The sequence below is a fragment of the Halichoerus grypus genome, chromosome 7 (genome assembly GCF_964656455.1).
Source record: "Halichoerus grypus chromosome 7, mHalGry1.hap1.1, whole genome shotgun sequence".
Taxonomy (NCBI): Eukaryota; Metazoa; Chordata; class Mammalia; order Carnivora; family Phocidae; genus Halichoerus; species Halichoerus grypus.
Window position 1 is genome coordinate 46,508,175 of NC_135718.1, and position 15,422 is coordinate 46,523,596.

A 15,422-nucleotide genomic window follows, 5' to 3' on the forward strand; every position below is an offset into this window, starting at 1 on the left:
TAGGCAGAATGACGGATTTGGAGACAGAACAGCCTGAAGATGATGGCTGCCAGGCTCCCCAAATTTCTGTGTGTCCTGGAGGGGAGCCAGGACTTCCAACACCTTCTGGTGTGGGATTTGGAACATGGAGGGAGAGAAACCATCATGTGTGGCTGCTGGGAATCGGGATTGGGTCAGCCTTCCGGACACCCCTAACCAGATTAACTGCACATTTACCCTCTGGTCCAACAATTCCATTCCTGGGATATATTATAAAGAAATCCTCACACAAGTCCATAAGGGTCCAGGGCAAGAAAAGTAATTGACTCTTAGATTAATCTGTGGTGGTGATAAGTTGAGGGCAATGTGGGTGTCCAGGACTCGAGGAGAGGGTAGCAGAATTAGGTAGATGCAGCCTGTGGAATTCTGTGCAGCAATTAGAAATAATAGGCCAGAGGTAGAAACAGCATGGCTCTCATAACAAAGTCCATGGACTAAGTTTCCAACAAAACTAGGTGGCAAGGTAGCCCCGTGAACCCCAGATACAAATGGAGGTAGAACAATCAATCAACACAAGACTTTCGTGATACCAAGTGTTTCCACGGGAAGAAGAAGAGAGAAACAAGGGTGACCAATGGACCCGAGAGCAGTCGACAGGAATTCACTGGAAAGCAGGAGGCCAACTTAAGAACAGCAGCTGAAACCTGGGGAGGATCTGCCTTCCCCAATCCTGGGGAAAGGCAAGAGGCCCATGGTGACACCCTCTGGGGCCACCTCTGATCACTGGGAGTGGAATCAAAACTGAGCAAGGTAGGAGAAAAGAAAGGGATGAAGGAGAAGGTCCAGACCCACGTTGGGGAGGGGAACAGAGCCTAGATATCCCAGGAAGCAAGCTGCGCTCTTCGTGGACACATCACAAAAACAGCAGAAGTGGGGCGCCTGGGTGGCTCAGTCAGATAAGGCATCTGCCTTCGGGTCAGGTCATGATCTCAGGGTCCTGGGATCGAGCCCTGCGTTGGGCTCCTTGCTCAACGGGGAGCCTGCTTCTCCCTCTCCCTCTGCCCCTCCCCACTCATTCTCTCTCTCTCTCTCAAATAAATAAAATCTTTTAAAAAATTAGCCACAGAAAAGCATCAAGGTCAAATCATATGTAACGTTAGCTGAGAAAAAAAGAAAATAAGGAGCAGAATAACTTCCCTTGGGTGATATATACATAATATATATACAAGAACCCTTTGAACAGATACTCATTATTATCAGGAAGGCTCCTTATTGAGGAGGAAGGGGAATGTGGGTGGAGCATAAAGGAGAGTAAGAAAATAAACAAATAAGGGACAGCCTTGTGTCTTTCCATAATGATAATAAAGTATGAGGACAGGGGTGGAAGAGGTGGCCAGTGAACTGAATCTTTAGGACTGAGGGTTTTTTGGAAAATAAACATCATTAAGAGCATAGCCCAGAAGAGAGGCATCATTAAGGCATACCCCAGAACCTAGGCTTTGGGGTAGATGGTCTTCTCTAACAGTTAACTGATGGCAGTTGTTGAAACTCAGAAGGCCCAGCAAGAGCCAAGGTAGGGCCAAGTCAAGTGTGGGGGATAATCAGTGTGGAGAAGGGGACCCCCAGACCCCAGCTATGCTCAGTATCCAACACTCATAGATGCTTCCAGCAGCAGTGGACCATCGGATTCGTAAAAGTAGAGAACAAGGTCCAGAGATGAGGGGCCAACCAGGGCCTTTCTTTGACTCCCTCCCAAGCCATGAGCTCCCCCTACACTCAGACACCACCTGGGGAAAAGGAGTGATGTTGGAAAGATTGAATATTTGTTAGAAAGTAACTGAGTTAAACTGAAAGAGACTCTTAAAACCAAAGGAACTGGAAATGTTGAGGGTGATTTTTTAGGCATTAGCAGGAAACAGAGGTCCTGACAAGGTAAGATCACTTATAAAAACAAATAAACAAGAAATTACACTTTTATATCTATCTTTCTAGCAACAATTCAAAAGTTTGATGGAAATGTAGAGACAGCCAAATATGTCTCCAGACACTGTCAGCTGCCCCGTGGGGCACAATCATCCCTGGCAAGAACCGCTGACATACAGATAGACCCGAAAGATCTCTAACTGATAACAACAACAACAAAAGTCTTAACAAAATAGTCCACGGCTCCTCTGGGTGCTGAACATCAGAGGCAAGCCAACTAACTACAGCGCCCTCTGCTGGGCCTCTGCAGTAAAAACCATGGCCAAGGTCAGGGGCAGAAGCCTTCCAGCGCCCCCTTCCCCCCACCCCATCCGCGATTGCACAGCGGGAGGGTAAGAAGCAGGGAATGCAGAAGCGGAGATGGCCAGCGTCGCCAAGAAGTCCAGGCTTGCTCTCCCTGTCCCAATTCCCGCACATTTATATCGCATTTGCAGCCAGCAGCCCCGCGAGGTGTGGCCAGCAGCTCCTGACTCCCTTCTTATTGTATGGAGCACAAATCCCCGTGCCATCTTCGCTAAGCCTCACCTAACCATCTCCCTGCATCCCGTGAAGATGATGCTCTCAAACACCACCAACAACAACTTCAAGTTGCTATCAAAATATTGATTCCATCGGTGCTAACTGGCGGCAGCCCCAGGAAAGGAAAGGCACTTTAAACACACCTCCAAAAGACGCTGGGCTCTAAGGGCCCCATAAATCCATATGTTAGCAAATCCTGGATTCAGTTCCCAGCCCCTCCTCCACCTCCATCCCGGTCCCTGAAATCACTGGCTCCGAATTTAACCTGAGTAACCAAATGGGTTCCTTTTATTTCTCTGTTAGGGTTTCTCTCTGAAAAGAACGAAATGCAGGCAGGCCAGACACGACGTTTTACTTTTTATGGGTCTCAATTTATCTGATGGGCATATTTCTTACAGCTTTCACTGTAGCTACGCCTCACCGGCCGGCAACTCCTCCATCAACCGGTTAGCTATTTCTCATTCATTTTTGTGACTTTCCTTTCTTATTGCCATACTTTCCAGACGATATCATTAAAGAGGCTGGAATTATTATGCTCTTCATTCTCAACAGTTTCTTAAAGCATCCTAAAGCCACAGAGATTGTGATGAATGAGTTCACATGCCTTCATTTTTTATAACTCCAAATGAAATTTAACCACGGCTAACTGCTGAGACAAGGGTTTCACGGGAAGAGCTTCTTGGTTCCAGATATCGCCATGCACAAGAGGCAATATCGCATGCCCACGACCGCCTGCTCCAAGTTGACATGCCAGGTTCAAATCACTAACGCCACTGCTGGGACAGAGGATGGCAACCACGCAGTAGAATGACTGCTGAAACTGGCTACCCAAGGATCCTGTGTAGCACTAACTTCAGCTGAAAGTATAAAACGACTATTTGTTTCAGGTCAGTCTTGCTGAGTGGACTGACAGTTTCACGAGGACAAAGAACGGGCTTTTTCCTCTCTATGGCAGACATCGTTTGGTCTTGCCCACTCGGGACCAGCTGCCCATCTTCTGGCAAGGGAAGGCTGACCTCCTTTTGGGAAGCCACGCCCCTCACTCACGTCTACACCCACGTCTATGCCGTTGCAATGGGATGGATTCTAGTCCTCACCCGGGATGGTCATGTGACTCACGCCTGGCCAATCAGAGAGGTCTCGTGCCTCTGGCCACAGTGACTGGTTCAGGAGAGAGCACGTGACCAAACCGGACCCAACACAGCAGGATGTGGGGACTAGTATCGGGAATATTGAGAAAAAAACATGGCCTCTGTCTGGTGGACTTCAACCTAAGCAAAAGGGGACGTGGCAACCACAAGCTGGTGCGTTGCTTAGGCAAGAAATCATGGTGTAGAGCAACAGAGCTGAGAGATGGAGAAAGGCCAGATGCTGAAACCTTAAGTTCCCTGGATCAAGCAAAGCCTGAAGCCAGGCCTACCTTTGGATTTTTCAGTCACATGAACAAATAAATTCTTTTTTATTATATCAGGTTTTTTTTTTTTTTTTTCTGTTACTTGCAAATGAATATAAGTTCCATGAGGGCTGGAAGCTGTCAGTTGAGTTCACGACCAAATGCCCTGTACTTAGCACAGTGTCTAATACAACAGAAGCTTAATATTAATTACAAAATTACAATAAATTAATTACAAAAATGCCTTATACAGGGAGCCTGCTTCCTCATGCCCCTGCCCAGGTAATTCGACAATTCCCAACACTGACAATTCCCTGTTTTACTCCCATTTATTGCATGAGGACTTTGAATACTGTACGAGACTTGGAGGTCACCCTTCAGGCTTTCTGTGGGGGGGGGGGGTGCCGGCCTAGGAAGGAGCAGACACTTGCCTCAGCCAAGAATAAGCCATGACAGCTGAAACAGCTGACCCCACAACCCACAATGCTGCGTGTCTCCTAAGGAAATAGCCATCTCTTCCTCCTCGAGGAGCTGTTCTGGACTGAGAAGGAACTGGCTCCCCTGAGTCCTGCCTGCCCCCGGGGAAGTTACATAACATAGTCCCTCACCTGTGAGATGGTGACAAGGCTGCTTTGCATCACAGGGGCATGGACTCTAGAGCGGGATCTCCAGGGTTTGAGCCCCATGGCCCCCACTTACCACGACTGAGCCTCAGGCCAGTGGCCTCAATTCTCTGTACCTCAGCTTTCTCGTCTGTGAAATGGGGCTAATGCTAGCAGGAAGCACACAGCGATGATACAAGGATTAAATAAGTCCATGAATGTGAGCCAGCGTCTGGCCTATTATAAACACTGTGTTCCTACCTAACTGCCTGTATTCCTACCTCTTCCAGAGAGTAGTGTGAGGAGTCAAGGAAATGTTTCCTTGGCATAGCCAGCACAAAGTAAAAATTTCATAAATTATCTGTTAAAACATAAAAGCCAGCATGACCCCACAGGGGAGGCCAACCAGCCACACCCCCTGGAGAGCAAGCTGCACCCCTGAGAACCAGTACAAGGTTAAGTGCCCCCTTTCCAGGGACGCCCGCGATCCAAGCAGTGCTTCTGTGCATCTCCAGATGGACACAACTCCATTCACCGTACAGGGCTTGGCCACAGAGACCCAGGGGTCAGCCTCTCTTCTCCCTCAGCCCCCTACCCTGATGCAAGACAAAGGCCGAACATCTGCACGGCAACCCTGCCCCCAACAACCTCCTCACCCTGGAGAGAAGCCCCAAATACTCCGATGCCTTCTTGGAGAGAAGCAGACAGGGGAGAAAATCCTAAAGACCTAGCCTCCCGAAGAAGATGACTCCACTGAATAGGATGAAGTTAAACAAAATGGGCTAGAGTTTATTTTTTCCCCTACTACCCAGAAAGGAAGAAGGGGGGGGCAGTGATAACTTCACGACATGGGAGAAATGTAGAAAAATAAAGGAATTCCACTTTCTTTGTACGCTGAAGCTTGCAACTTGGCTGCGCCAATGTTGGTAATGCCCCACTACCTGCAGGGGGCGGTGTATTGTCCCCATTACAGGAGGAGCCGTAACGTTGATTGCATATGCAAGCCATGTTGTTCCCCTCCGGGAAGCATTTCTAGATTGTCCCATGGGTAGAGGACACCCTCCTACCCCAGGCACCCTGGTGAGAGGCAGTGTGAATCACAACACCCAAAAGCAGCATCATTGTTTGAAATGAAACCTGTAAGCAAATGCTCTGGCATGTAAATCTATAAAGAACTTAATTACAGAGCAGAAGGTAATTTCAGTCTGATAAACTGTTAATAATTATGCATAAAATTAATGAGTCTTCATTTCCAGAAAGGCTTCTCAACGACTATAGTGACTAGACTTTATTCTCTAGCAAATGTCAAAGCCACCATATTGGTCTCTCAGACAAGCAGAGAGAGAACACCTCCTGGTGGGAAGGTGAGGGGAGAAGAGTCACGCGATCTGACCTAATCGCCATCAGACGGGACCATCCGTGCTCTCACTGTTTTGACTGAAGGGCTGTCTGGCTTCTGTTTACACACCCCAGCAGTGGGTGCTCAGGACTCCTGGAGGTAGCTTATTCCATCTCAGGACATCAGACTGTGCCAAAGTCAGCCCTTGTGATTTTCACCTCCTGCTCCATGTCCTGACCTTGCGGTCTCTCACAGGTTGGGGGACGTTAGTGGTTTGAAGACAGCAGCTGTGCCCCGCCCCCCACCACATCTTTCTGTTCAACCCCGTGCCTGCCCTCAGGAAAACAGGAGGCCAATGGCTCTGGCATGAGCTGGGGCGCCGGGTACCAGGGCTGGGAACAGGTGGGAAACTAGACTACAGAGCCTGGAGCAAAGAAAACCCCAAAATAGCTTGCTGGAGTTGAAGAAGGGTCTAACCTATGATAGGAACCTCCCAGAGTTAGGAAGATAGGAAGCATCTTTTGTCACCACCAAAAATATCATGGGACTGTCAGAAGAATATCAAATCAATTACATCAACAGACATCATGGTTTGTGGCTACTCTGCTTTTTTAAATCCAAATAGAAAAAAGAAAAAATTCAGTTCTCTCAAATCCAACGAGAAGTCCAAGCCCTGTCCCTTCCCACACATTTTAGTTACCCTCACCTGTGGATCAGAAGACAAATATCTCAGCAAAACAACCCAAATAAAAGTGTTAGGTGGACAAGACACAAAAGGCTGAAATCAAAAGCACAGAGCTATAGAGAGCCAAAAGCAAAGAGTTCAGATCTTGAAAACACCATTACAATCTATGCTTTCCTAAAGCAGAAAATAATGTTGCTGTTCTCTGTAATCCTTTTTTGGGACTTTACAGCCAGTGCACAATTTTTTTTAAAAGAAGGAAAAAGATTCCTTTATTTCTTAGTTGGAACAGCTTAAGCAAGAACTTAAGAGGAAAGTAGGTCAACTAGCCTACTTTTTCCCTCTTTAGAAATTTTTGCATTTGGGATCCGAGTTGGTGGAAAATTTCCACTCCGTGCTCTGCTCAGGAAACTTAGCAATCTGACTTGACATGATGGATCTGCCACATGCCAACTATCCTTCCAAACGACCCGTGTGTTACCCTCACAGCTTTCAAAACACATTTCAAGATGGGGATCAGAGTCATGATGTAAGAAAATTCAGACTTGTGTTTTTTGGGGGGAGGGTGGAGGCTAAATAAGTATCATCTTTCTTTTATGCAATCATTTGATGTCATCTTTTTCTTTACTTCCAAGTGACAGCAGTGACCTGGCCTCAGGGTCAGAGGCCACCATTTACATATTCAAATCCTCATATGCATCTCCAAAGGCTACCATGTTTATTTATTCCATATAATAAATGGAAGCATTTATTTTACGTCAGGAATGTTCTAAACACTTTATAAATATCATACACTTAATCCTCATAACACCACTACAAAGTGGGTATGACTACTTTCTCTGCAGTCAGTCCTTGCTTAACATGGACTTCGTCCATGGGTCATAGTTGCCCGGGCCCCTCGTACTGGCTGCCACTTCGCGACAGCTTCCAAAGCCTCACCATGGTTCCCTCTCCTCCCACTGATCTTGGACACCAAGGACAGGGCCCGAGCTGGCTCATTCTTTCCATCTCAGCCCCAGAAATGCTAGCTTCTGAGAATAATGTCAGAGGCCAAACAGGGCATTCCCAGATTTTCCCTCTAGCTGGGCCAGGAGACCAGTGGCAGCTCCACTCCACAAGGTCACAGAATGAGCAGGGGTAAGATTTAAAATAAAGAGCTCAGGCTGCATCTAAAAGAGGTTCAGATGAAGGGCGCCTGGGTGGCTCAGTCGGTTAGCGTCCAACTTCTGGTTTCAACTCAGGTCATGATCTCATGGTTGTGGGATTGAGCCCCACGTCAGGCTGTGCTCAGTGCGGAGTCTGCTTCAGATTCTCTCTCCCTCTCCCTCTCATTAACTCTCTCTCTCTCAAATAAATAAATAAAATCTTAAAAAAAAAAAGAGCTTCAAATGAATATACAGTAAGGGACAGTGAATCCAGAGGGAAGACTTTTGGGCCCCAATCTCTTTCCCTTGGTAGCAGTATATTCAAGGAACCTCCAAAATGGAGTAGGAAAGACCAGGATCCAGAAGCCAACAGGGGTTGGTTTCTCAAGCTCTCTGGGCCTCAGTATGGTCACCAGTAAAGAGCGAACCATGACTGGGTCAAGAGCAGTTGAGAGTTCCCGTGAGATGATACCCATCAAGCCACCCCATACATCTACACCACCACACAAACACGCAAGACTGCACAGCCACATCATGCTAGGAGGGTCACCTACGGTCGGCCAATCTAAGTCCTCCCTGCTCTGGGCAGTTCAGAGAAGAGGAGACCTCCCAATGCACGCAGTTGGAGGAGCTGAGTCTAGACTCCATTCCCACTCAGCCTCTGCCTTCCAAGCACAATCTTTCCCACTTCACAAGGAGCTGCCTCCGGACAGGACGGCCTGGTAAGTCTGTCTTTCGCCTGCAGGACTCCCAGAAGAGCCATCCAGAGGAGGTCCCCACTGCCTGTACCTCAGCTCCTACACCAGAAACACCACCAGCAATAGAGAAATGAGCAAGGTGAAGAAGCCAACAGTCACCCTTCATTCTCAGCCCGCAGACTCCCAGGCGCCCCCTAGTGGCCCCGTGCCCTGGCCATAGTTTCCAATGCACCTGTGCACCAGAGAAAACTCTAGAGGCTCAGCAGGAGCAGAGCCCCTGGTCCTGGAGTGATGCCAGCAGAACATGCACTCAGAATCACACTGCACCCTGGGCGCTAAGGACAGAATGCTTAAAGGCCCCCATCTCCCCATCCAATGAGTCCACCAGCCATCCAGACTGCCTAATAGTAAGCTGTAACCACCAGAAAGCTCTTTCTTCAAGAGAGGAGCTTGACTCTCTCTTGGGATCCAACTCGAATCCCAATGCTAGGACTCTCTTCGTAAGTCCTAGCCCCCAGCTCTGGTCCTATCCTCTTAGAATAATCTTCTTTTCTCAAGACAGAACTCCAGAGATTGAGAAATGGTGGCTCTATTCTCCCATCCATCCCACGCCAAGACTTTTCCAAAACAAACATCCCCCTGGGTAGTCACTGAAAATGACCACAATGACCTCTATTTCCTTCCCTTCCCTCAAACCCATTGAGATGCATTGTGATCAAGGGCAAGGTGAACAAGGAGTCTGAAGGCTTGGGCCCATTCTAGAACCTCACAGCTCTAGGACCTTCAACGTTCCTGTCCTCTAACTACGCTCTGAAGTCACAGTGTGGAAAGGTAGGAAGCAGTGCCCATTCCACTTGGGAGCTCAAGCTTTGCATGGAAAGCCACCCCCCACTGCTGGGCTCCCTGCAGACTGCACTGTCTACGTGGGGGAGGGAGTACCTCCTCCCTGGGGAAGCCCCCACTTTGTGCTTGTCTGAAAAGGCAGGACAATAACACCCCACCTGAATGCAGGTGAGGCCGTGCTCAAGATCCACTCCCAGGACCTGAACAGGGTCCTGTGGGAATAGTTTACCAATACCAACTACATCAGCCACTGCCTAGCACCATCCCCCACCAAGCCCTAAGGGTAAGTGGCAAGACAGCGAGTGGGTTGTTGCCAAGACAATAAACCATGGATCACACTGTGACTATTTTTCTATAAGTTAAGCACAGAAAGAGAAATGGGGTCCAACTGAGCCAATGTTCAGACAGAGGATGTTCTTAATAATTTTAGATACATGTTGAAGTCCAAAAATAGATTTTTCCCCCAAAGCCAAGCTCATATGCACGAGCTTTTCTTGGGAGTATTTTTGTAGAACTAGAAGTCTCTCTTATAACCCCCGGAACATGACAATGAACAAAGGAGAAAGGAGGAATAACTTTACCACTTTCTTTTTAACAGAGGAGACTATTGAGAACTCCTTGGTCCCAGCAGGAAGCCAGTTCTCCTTCCCCTCCCCCCCCACCTCTGAACTCTGTTTCCCAAAGTGGGTGGCTTCTCTTGTGGCCCACCTCAGACTCCGACAGACATCAGCACTCACACCAACATGGCTCATTATGGTGGACAAAGCACATTTGTTGGCTTGATCTTCATAAGTCCTGTGAAACCAATGTTAAAATCTCAATTTCATAGATGGGGATTTAAAGGACACGCCCAAGGTCACAGAGCTGCTAGGTTCTAGAGTGGGCCCCAAATCTTCAGACTCCTCGTCCACATTACTCTTGGGAGCATACAATGCAACCAAATGTGTTTGAGGGTAGAGAAGGAACCAGGAGTCACAGTGGTCATTTTTAATCTCCATCTAAAACCCAGCTAAATTGGGGCGCCTGGGTGGCTCAGTCAGTTAAACAGCCAACTCTTGATGTCAGCTCAGGTCATGATCTCAGGGTCATGAGATCAAGCCCCACATCGGGCTCCATTCTCCATGTGGAGTCTGCTTGAGATTCTCTCCCTCTCCCTCTGCCCCTCCCCTCTCTCGTGTGCTCTCTCTCTCTTTCTCTAAAATAAATAAATAAAATATTTTCTTGAAAAAATATTTAAAATCCAGCTAAAATAATAAGGAATGTTTTACCCAGGAAAGAAAAGATTTATTTTGGGGTTGTAATAGTTTACATTACTGGCTCAAATTCTCTCTCCTTCCTTATCTTCACACCCTTCGACACACAGCTTCGCAGTTCCTCACAGGAAAGGACCAGGATATACTTTCCCACCCTGAACTCTGTGACATACTGCAGCCAATGTTATGAGGTGAAAGTTGACAGTGTCCTGCTTCAAAGACTAGATTCACAAGCCTAGAATGCCACTTGCTCTCTGGTCGCTGGGAAGAGCATGCCTGGGCTAGCCTGCTGGTCCCGGGGGGAGCGTAGGAGATTCGGGGAGCAGAGCCACCCCCGCTGAGATGTCCAACCAAGAGCAGTTGAGAGCAGAGCCCCCAGCCAACCTTGGCAAAGACTCCCTCACAGTTAAACGGGTGCAGGCTGCCTGTGGGCAGTATGGACAGTAGCTCACTCTCTGGAAGGACATGGCGGGGGGGGGGGGGTGTGCACTCAGGGATGCTGTCAGGGAATGCCTCCACTGGGGAAGAGGTTGGACCATACCAATAGTTCCAGACTTTGGGATTTTAGGTATGAAGCAAAGTTATTCTCAAGAGTTTAGAAACCAACATGGGGCTGCTAGCTTTTTGCTTTTCTGAGCAAAGGTAATATATAAAAATAACTACCACTTACTATCACCACCAATTCATAAAAGATAGAACATTTTCACACTACAATAGAGGAAAGGAGATCATCTTAGAATACGACACAGTCCTTTCCAAGCAAAGACGGTGGGCCACCCTCCATCCATGAGCCTTTTTCTTTTCATTCTGTCACAGATCAATAAAAACTTTGTCACTAAATAGCTCCAGTCTGTGTATTAGCAACTTTCCCGCATGCTTTATGATAGAACTGTCAAGAGAACATGAAATCAGTTACCTAAATTATGAGACTTAAATCATGGTTCTGTTTGTTCTGTGACAATATAAAAATTACATTTTTTTCATCAGGATAGAAAATAAAGCTAGAGATGAATTGCAGCACCTCTGTCGTGCCTTCTCCACCGGCTGCGGCAAGCACTGCGGATCCCCCGGGGCCCCTGCCCCACCCCCTCCTCCACAGAACTTCGGAGCTGCACTACGCAGGCGCCTAAGATGCTCCTGATGTCCTTCTGTGCTTCTAATGGATGAATGAAAAGGAAAGCAGCAATTCTCAGGGCTACATAACTGGGACCGAAGTGAGAAGCAGGGAATCCCCTGGGACCAGCTTGGGGGATGTGTGCCTCAGTCACCCGTGAATGTTGACTTTTTTCTTTCTGGGCCATAAGGAGCCTCTCCATCCTACATATCCTACAGCTACAGATACCTGGAGAAGGGGGCAGGCTACAAGTGGACGGCTCCCGCTTAACCTCACTCATCAGGCCCTCAGGAGACCCACACACCTACCAGACCTACCAGGGCCCAGTGTGGAGAAGCAATGGCTATTCTCTGGGACTGGGAAGACTGGATCTGATCTGGCACTTGATTCCCACCTTCACCCATTCTTTAGGCATTCAGAGAAAATGAACAAGGTCCTTAGTTTCACAGGCTTACGTTCAGGTAGGAGAACAGAAAAAAGCAAATAACAAGATAAATATCAATTGGGTGAGCACTCTTAAAGAGATGAGCATAGTGAGTTGAGAGAAACTGGCAAAGGCTTCTTTAGGTAAGGATTCAGGAAAGGCCTCTCTGAGAAGGGGATATTTGAGATGAGAAATAAGAATGCATTGTCCATGCAAAAAGCTAGGAAAAGAGCAATACCAAGCAGATTAAAAGCAAGTGCAAAGGGCCTGGGGTAGAAAAGAAAATGGCTTGTTTGAGGAAGAGGGAAAAAGCCAGAGTTGTGGAAGCAAGGTGGACAAAGGGAGAATTGTGGTATGAGGCTGGAGCAGGAAGCAGGACCCATCATTGGGGGCCCTGCAGGCCCCAGCATGGTGTTTGAAATTCATTGCAAATATAAAGGTATTAAGCAAGGGAGTGACAGGATCTGATTTATATTTAAAATATTCGCAGGATGCTGCGTGAAGGGTTAATTGTAGAGGGGCCAGAGTGAAACAGGCAGACCAGTGACGACATTCCTGCATGAACTGGGTGGTGCCTCTGTGCCCTTTATGACCTTGGACAGTCCCTGAAAAATGCTACATTTCAGCCATGTAGGTAGTATGGCTACCACCTACACTCAGTAGTTCATAAACTCTTTGGGCTCCTGAAGATGGGATGAAGGTGCACATGGCCTTGCTCGCCCCTGCAGGATTTCACTCCAGCTGCCTTTCCTAGGGCTGGAGCCACGCCCACAGCTTGCCTGTGAGGGCCTCCCCATTAGCCCTTAAGAACACACAGTCTCTCATGCCCATCATGGCACTGAGGGTCATGCTCTCCATCCGGATGGAACTGAGAACACGTGGAGGCTGCTCAGGAAGCAGGTGTGTAGTTCACATTGCAAGGGGAGACACAGGCCAAGGTGGAGGCTGGCCAAGCTCCCCGGAGGCAGGCAGAAGTGAAGCAAAGGCAGGTCAGGGTCTGATGGATGCTAACTGCAGCCGAAGAGACCCATTCTGACCAGGGGAGTCCTCAGACAAACCTGGGCTCAGGGCTGATAAGGGAGGGAAGACTCCAGGAGCAAGGCCAGCATGCAACTTATCCAGAGAAACCTGGCAGTCTGGCCAGGCTGCTGGAGAATAAGAAACCATACGGAGCAGAGAAGAGATGTCTCGGGCAAGTCTGTCCTGGATAAGTCAGCACCCAGCAGACCAGCCCGCTATCTGGGGACACATGAGCAAGCTCAGCTCAGATCATCTGAGCCTGGCCCATCCCAGAAGAACTGCCTAGTCGATTCGGAAATTTATGAATAAACAATAAATGCTTATTTGTTTTCAGCTCCTGAGTTTTGGGGTGATTTGTTACGTCACAATAGCTAACTGATACAGAAGAGGTTGATGGCCAGTAACGACTCCTAGTTCACTGTAGCAAGTCTCTGCTGAAATTACAATCCGGTTTCCCGGTTTGAGGCCTCTCCAGGTTCAGATCACTGGACTGGGATCATGAGCTTGAGACATATTCTTGAACTTGACTTTATAAGGCTATCGGTGATATGATGAAAACTTTCTCCCCACTCTGGACCTGTTTCCTTATCTGAAAAATGAGGAGTTAGACACTTCCAGGGAGCCTTCTGCTTGGGTGACTCTGCCCTCTTCATTCAGCCATTCTGTCATCTAATCAACAGGTATTTGTTCAGAGCTGCTGCGTGCCGGTCTATGGCCAGGGCCTGGATGCAGGCTCAGACCACAAGGTGCAGGCCCTGTCCACCAAGTGCAAGGAGAGCTCCCTGTCTTGTGAGTATAGAGAAGACGCCTCTGGATGGCCAAGGAGGCTGTGAGTGGGGGCAGTGGGCAAGATCGTGGTCATCCTTCCCCAGCAGACAGAGGGGAACGAATGCACATGCAGAATCCCTGGCGCCTCCAGTCTCCTGGACTCCTGCTCGGAGATGTTTGCCTCGGTCCCTAAGGCCTTGATGAACGCCACTCAGCATTTCAGCTCATGCCCTGGGGAAATCAAACTCTGCCTTGAGCTCAGCACATTCAATGAGCAAACAGAGGGCAGCCATGGGACCTGTCTCCACGCCACTGTCCCCCAGGTGACCCAGGAGAGCCGATCCTTAATGCTGGGAGACTGGCCAGTCTCTGTGGGGGCGGCGCAAAAGTAGCCAAGTCCAAAGTCCTCCACTGCCCCTGATGACAGCAGTCCCTCAGGACCTCCTCCCAACCCCGGAGAGAGGCAGACAGGTGGAAACTGTCTGCCCCAGGGGCCCGGAAAGCCATCCTACCATGGAACCAGGGGGCGATGGACTCGGTGTTCCTCTCAAAGCCAGCTCTGCGAGGCAGCTGCTCCTCCTTAAACCAGCGGACTATGACTTCTCTGGAGACAGGTCTCAGTGGGCGCTCCCAGGTCCTGCTGAGAAGAGAGATGAAGTGTGGAGAGTCGGGGAGGGAGGGGAGGGGAAGGAGGGGAGAGGGGAGGGGAGGGGAGGGAAGGCCACTGTGAGAATGAATCAGCACGGTGCCCACGCTCATGCCTGTGGAGAGAATTAAATGAGTCCAGGTGCATGAAGGCACTTTGCAGATAATAATGCACCAACTAGTATTATTTTTCCCAAAAGAGCACTGTTATCCCTTGCTTCCAAAAAAGCCACACAGGTGGGAATGGAAAAGAGGACAGGAGGGGATGTTTGAGGGAGAGAAAAGGCATTTTTTTCCCCTCTAGAACTGCAGAGCACGAACAACAGCATCCACGAAGGAAGACCCTCGTGTACCAGGAGCGGCAGACCCACGCACCTGGAGAGGCCAGCCATCAGCCTCCCTCCTGGGGCAGACCGTGTATAAAATGAACGTCTACAGCATTATTCATTAAGGGCACTGTTGGTCATAACCAAGGATTTCAAACAACTCCAATGTCCATTAACAGAGTTTTTGATAAATAATTTCTAGCACATCTGCGGAATGAACACGATGCAGTTATAAAAAAAGGAAACTAAACCAGGGTGCCTGGCTGGCTCAGTCAGTGGAGCATGGGACGCTTGATCTCGGGGAAGTGAGTTCGAGTCCCACATCGGGTGTAGAGATTACTTAAAAAGAAAATCTTAAAAAAAAAAAACTAAAACTAAATAGGGTGCCTGGGTGACTCAGTCGTTAAGCGTCTGCCTTCAGCTCAGGTCATGATCTCAGGGTCCTGGGATCGAGCCCCACATCGGGCTTCCTGCTCTGCAGGAAGCCTGCTTATCCCTCTCCCACTCCCCCTGCTTGTGTTCCCTCTCTCACTGTGTCTCTCTCTGTCAAAAAAAAAAAAAAAAACACAACTAAATAAAAATAAATGACTAGCTAAGAATTGACATGAAAAGACCTCCAAAATACAGTTAAATGGAAATAAAAGTCAAGATGCAGAGCCATGTGTGTAATATGCAACCTTTTCTGAAAA

At 48.4% G+C, this 15,422-nt stretch overlaps 1 protein-coding gene across 3 annotated transcripts in view; it reads right to left on the reverse strand.

The window, feature by feature from the left end:
* Window positions 1-15,422, reverse strand: part of SH2D4B (SH2 domain containing 4B) — a 62,418-nt gene that overhangs the window by 14,366 nt on the left and 32,630 nt on the right. For 2 of the 3 annotated variants that reach the window (XM_036089778.2, XM_036089774.2), the window contains exon 5: window positions 14,275-14,402. In XM_036089778.2, the coding sequence (XP_035945671.1) occupies window positions 14,275-14,402 (128 nt within the window). The remainder of the gene's footprint in view (window positions 1-14,274; window positions 14,403-15,422) is intronic. The other variant, XM_036089775.2, reaches the window with a different exon arrangement.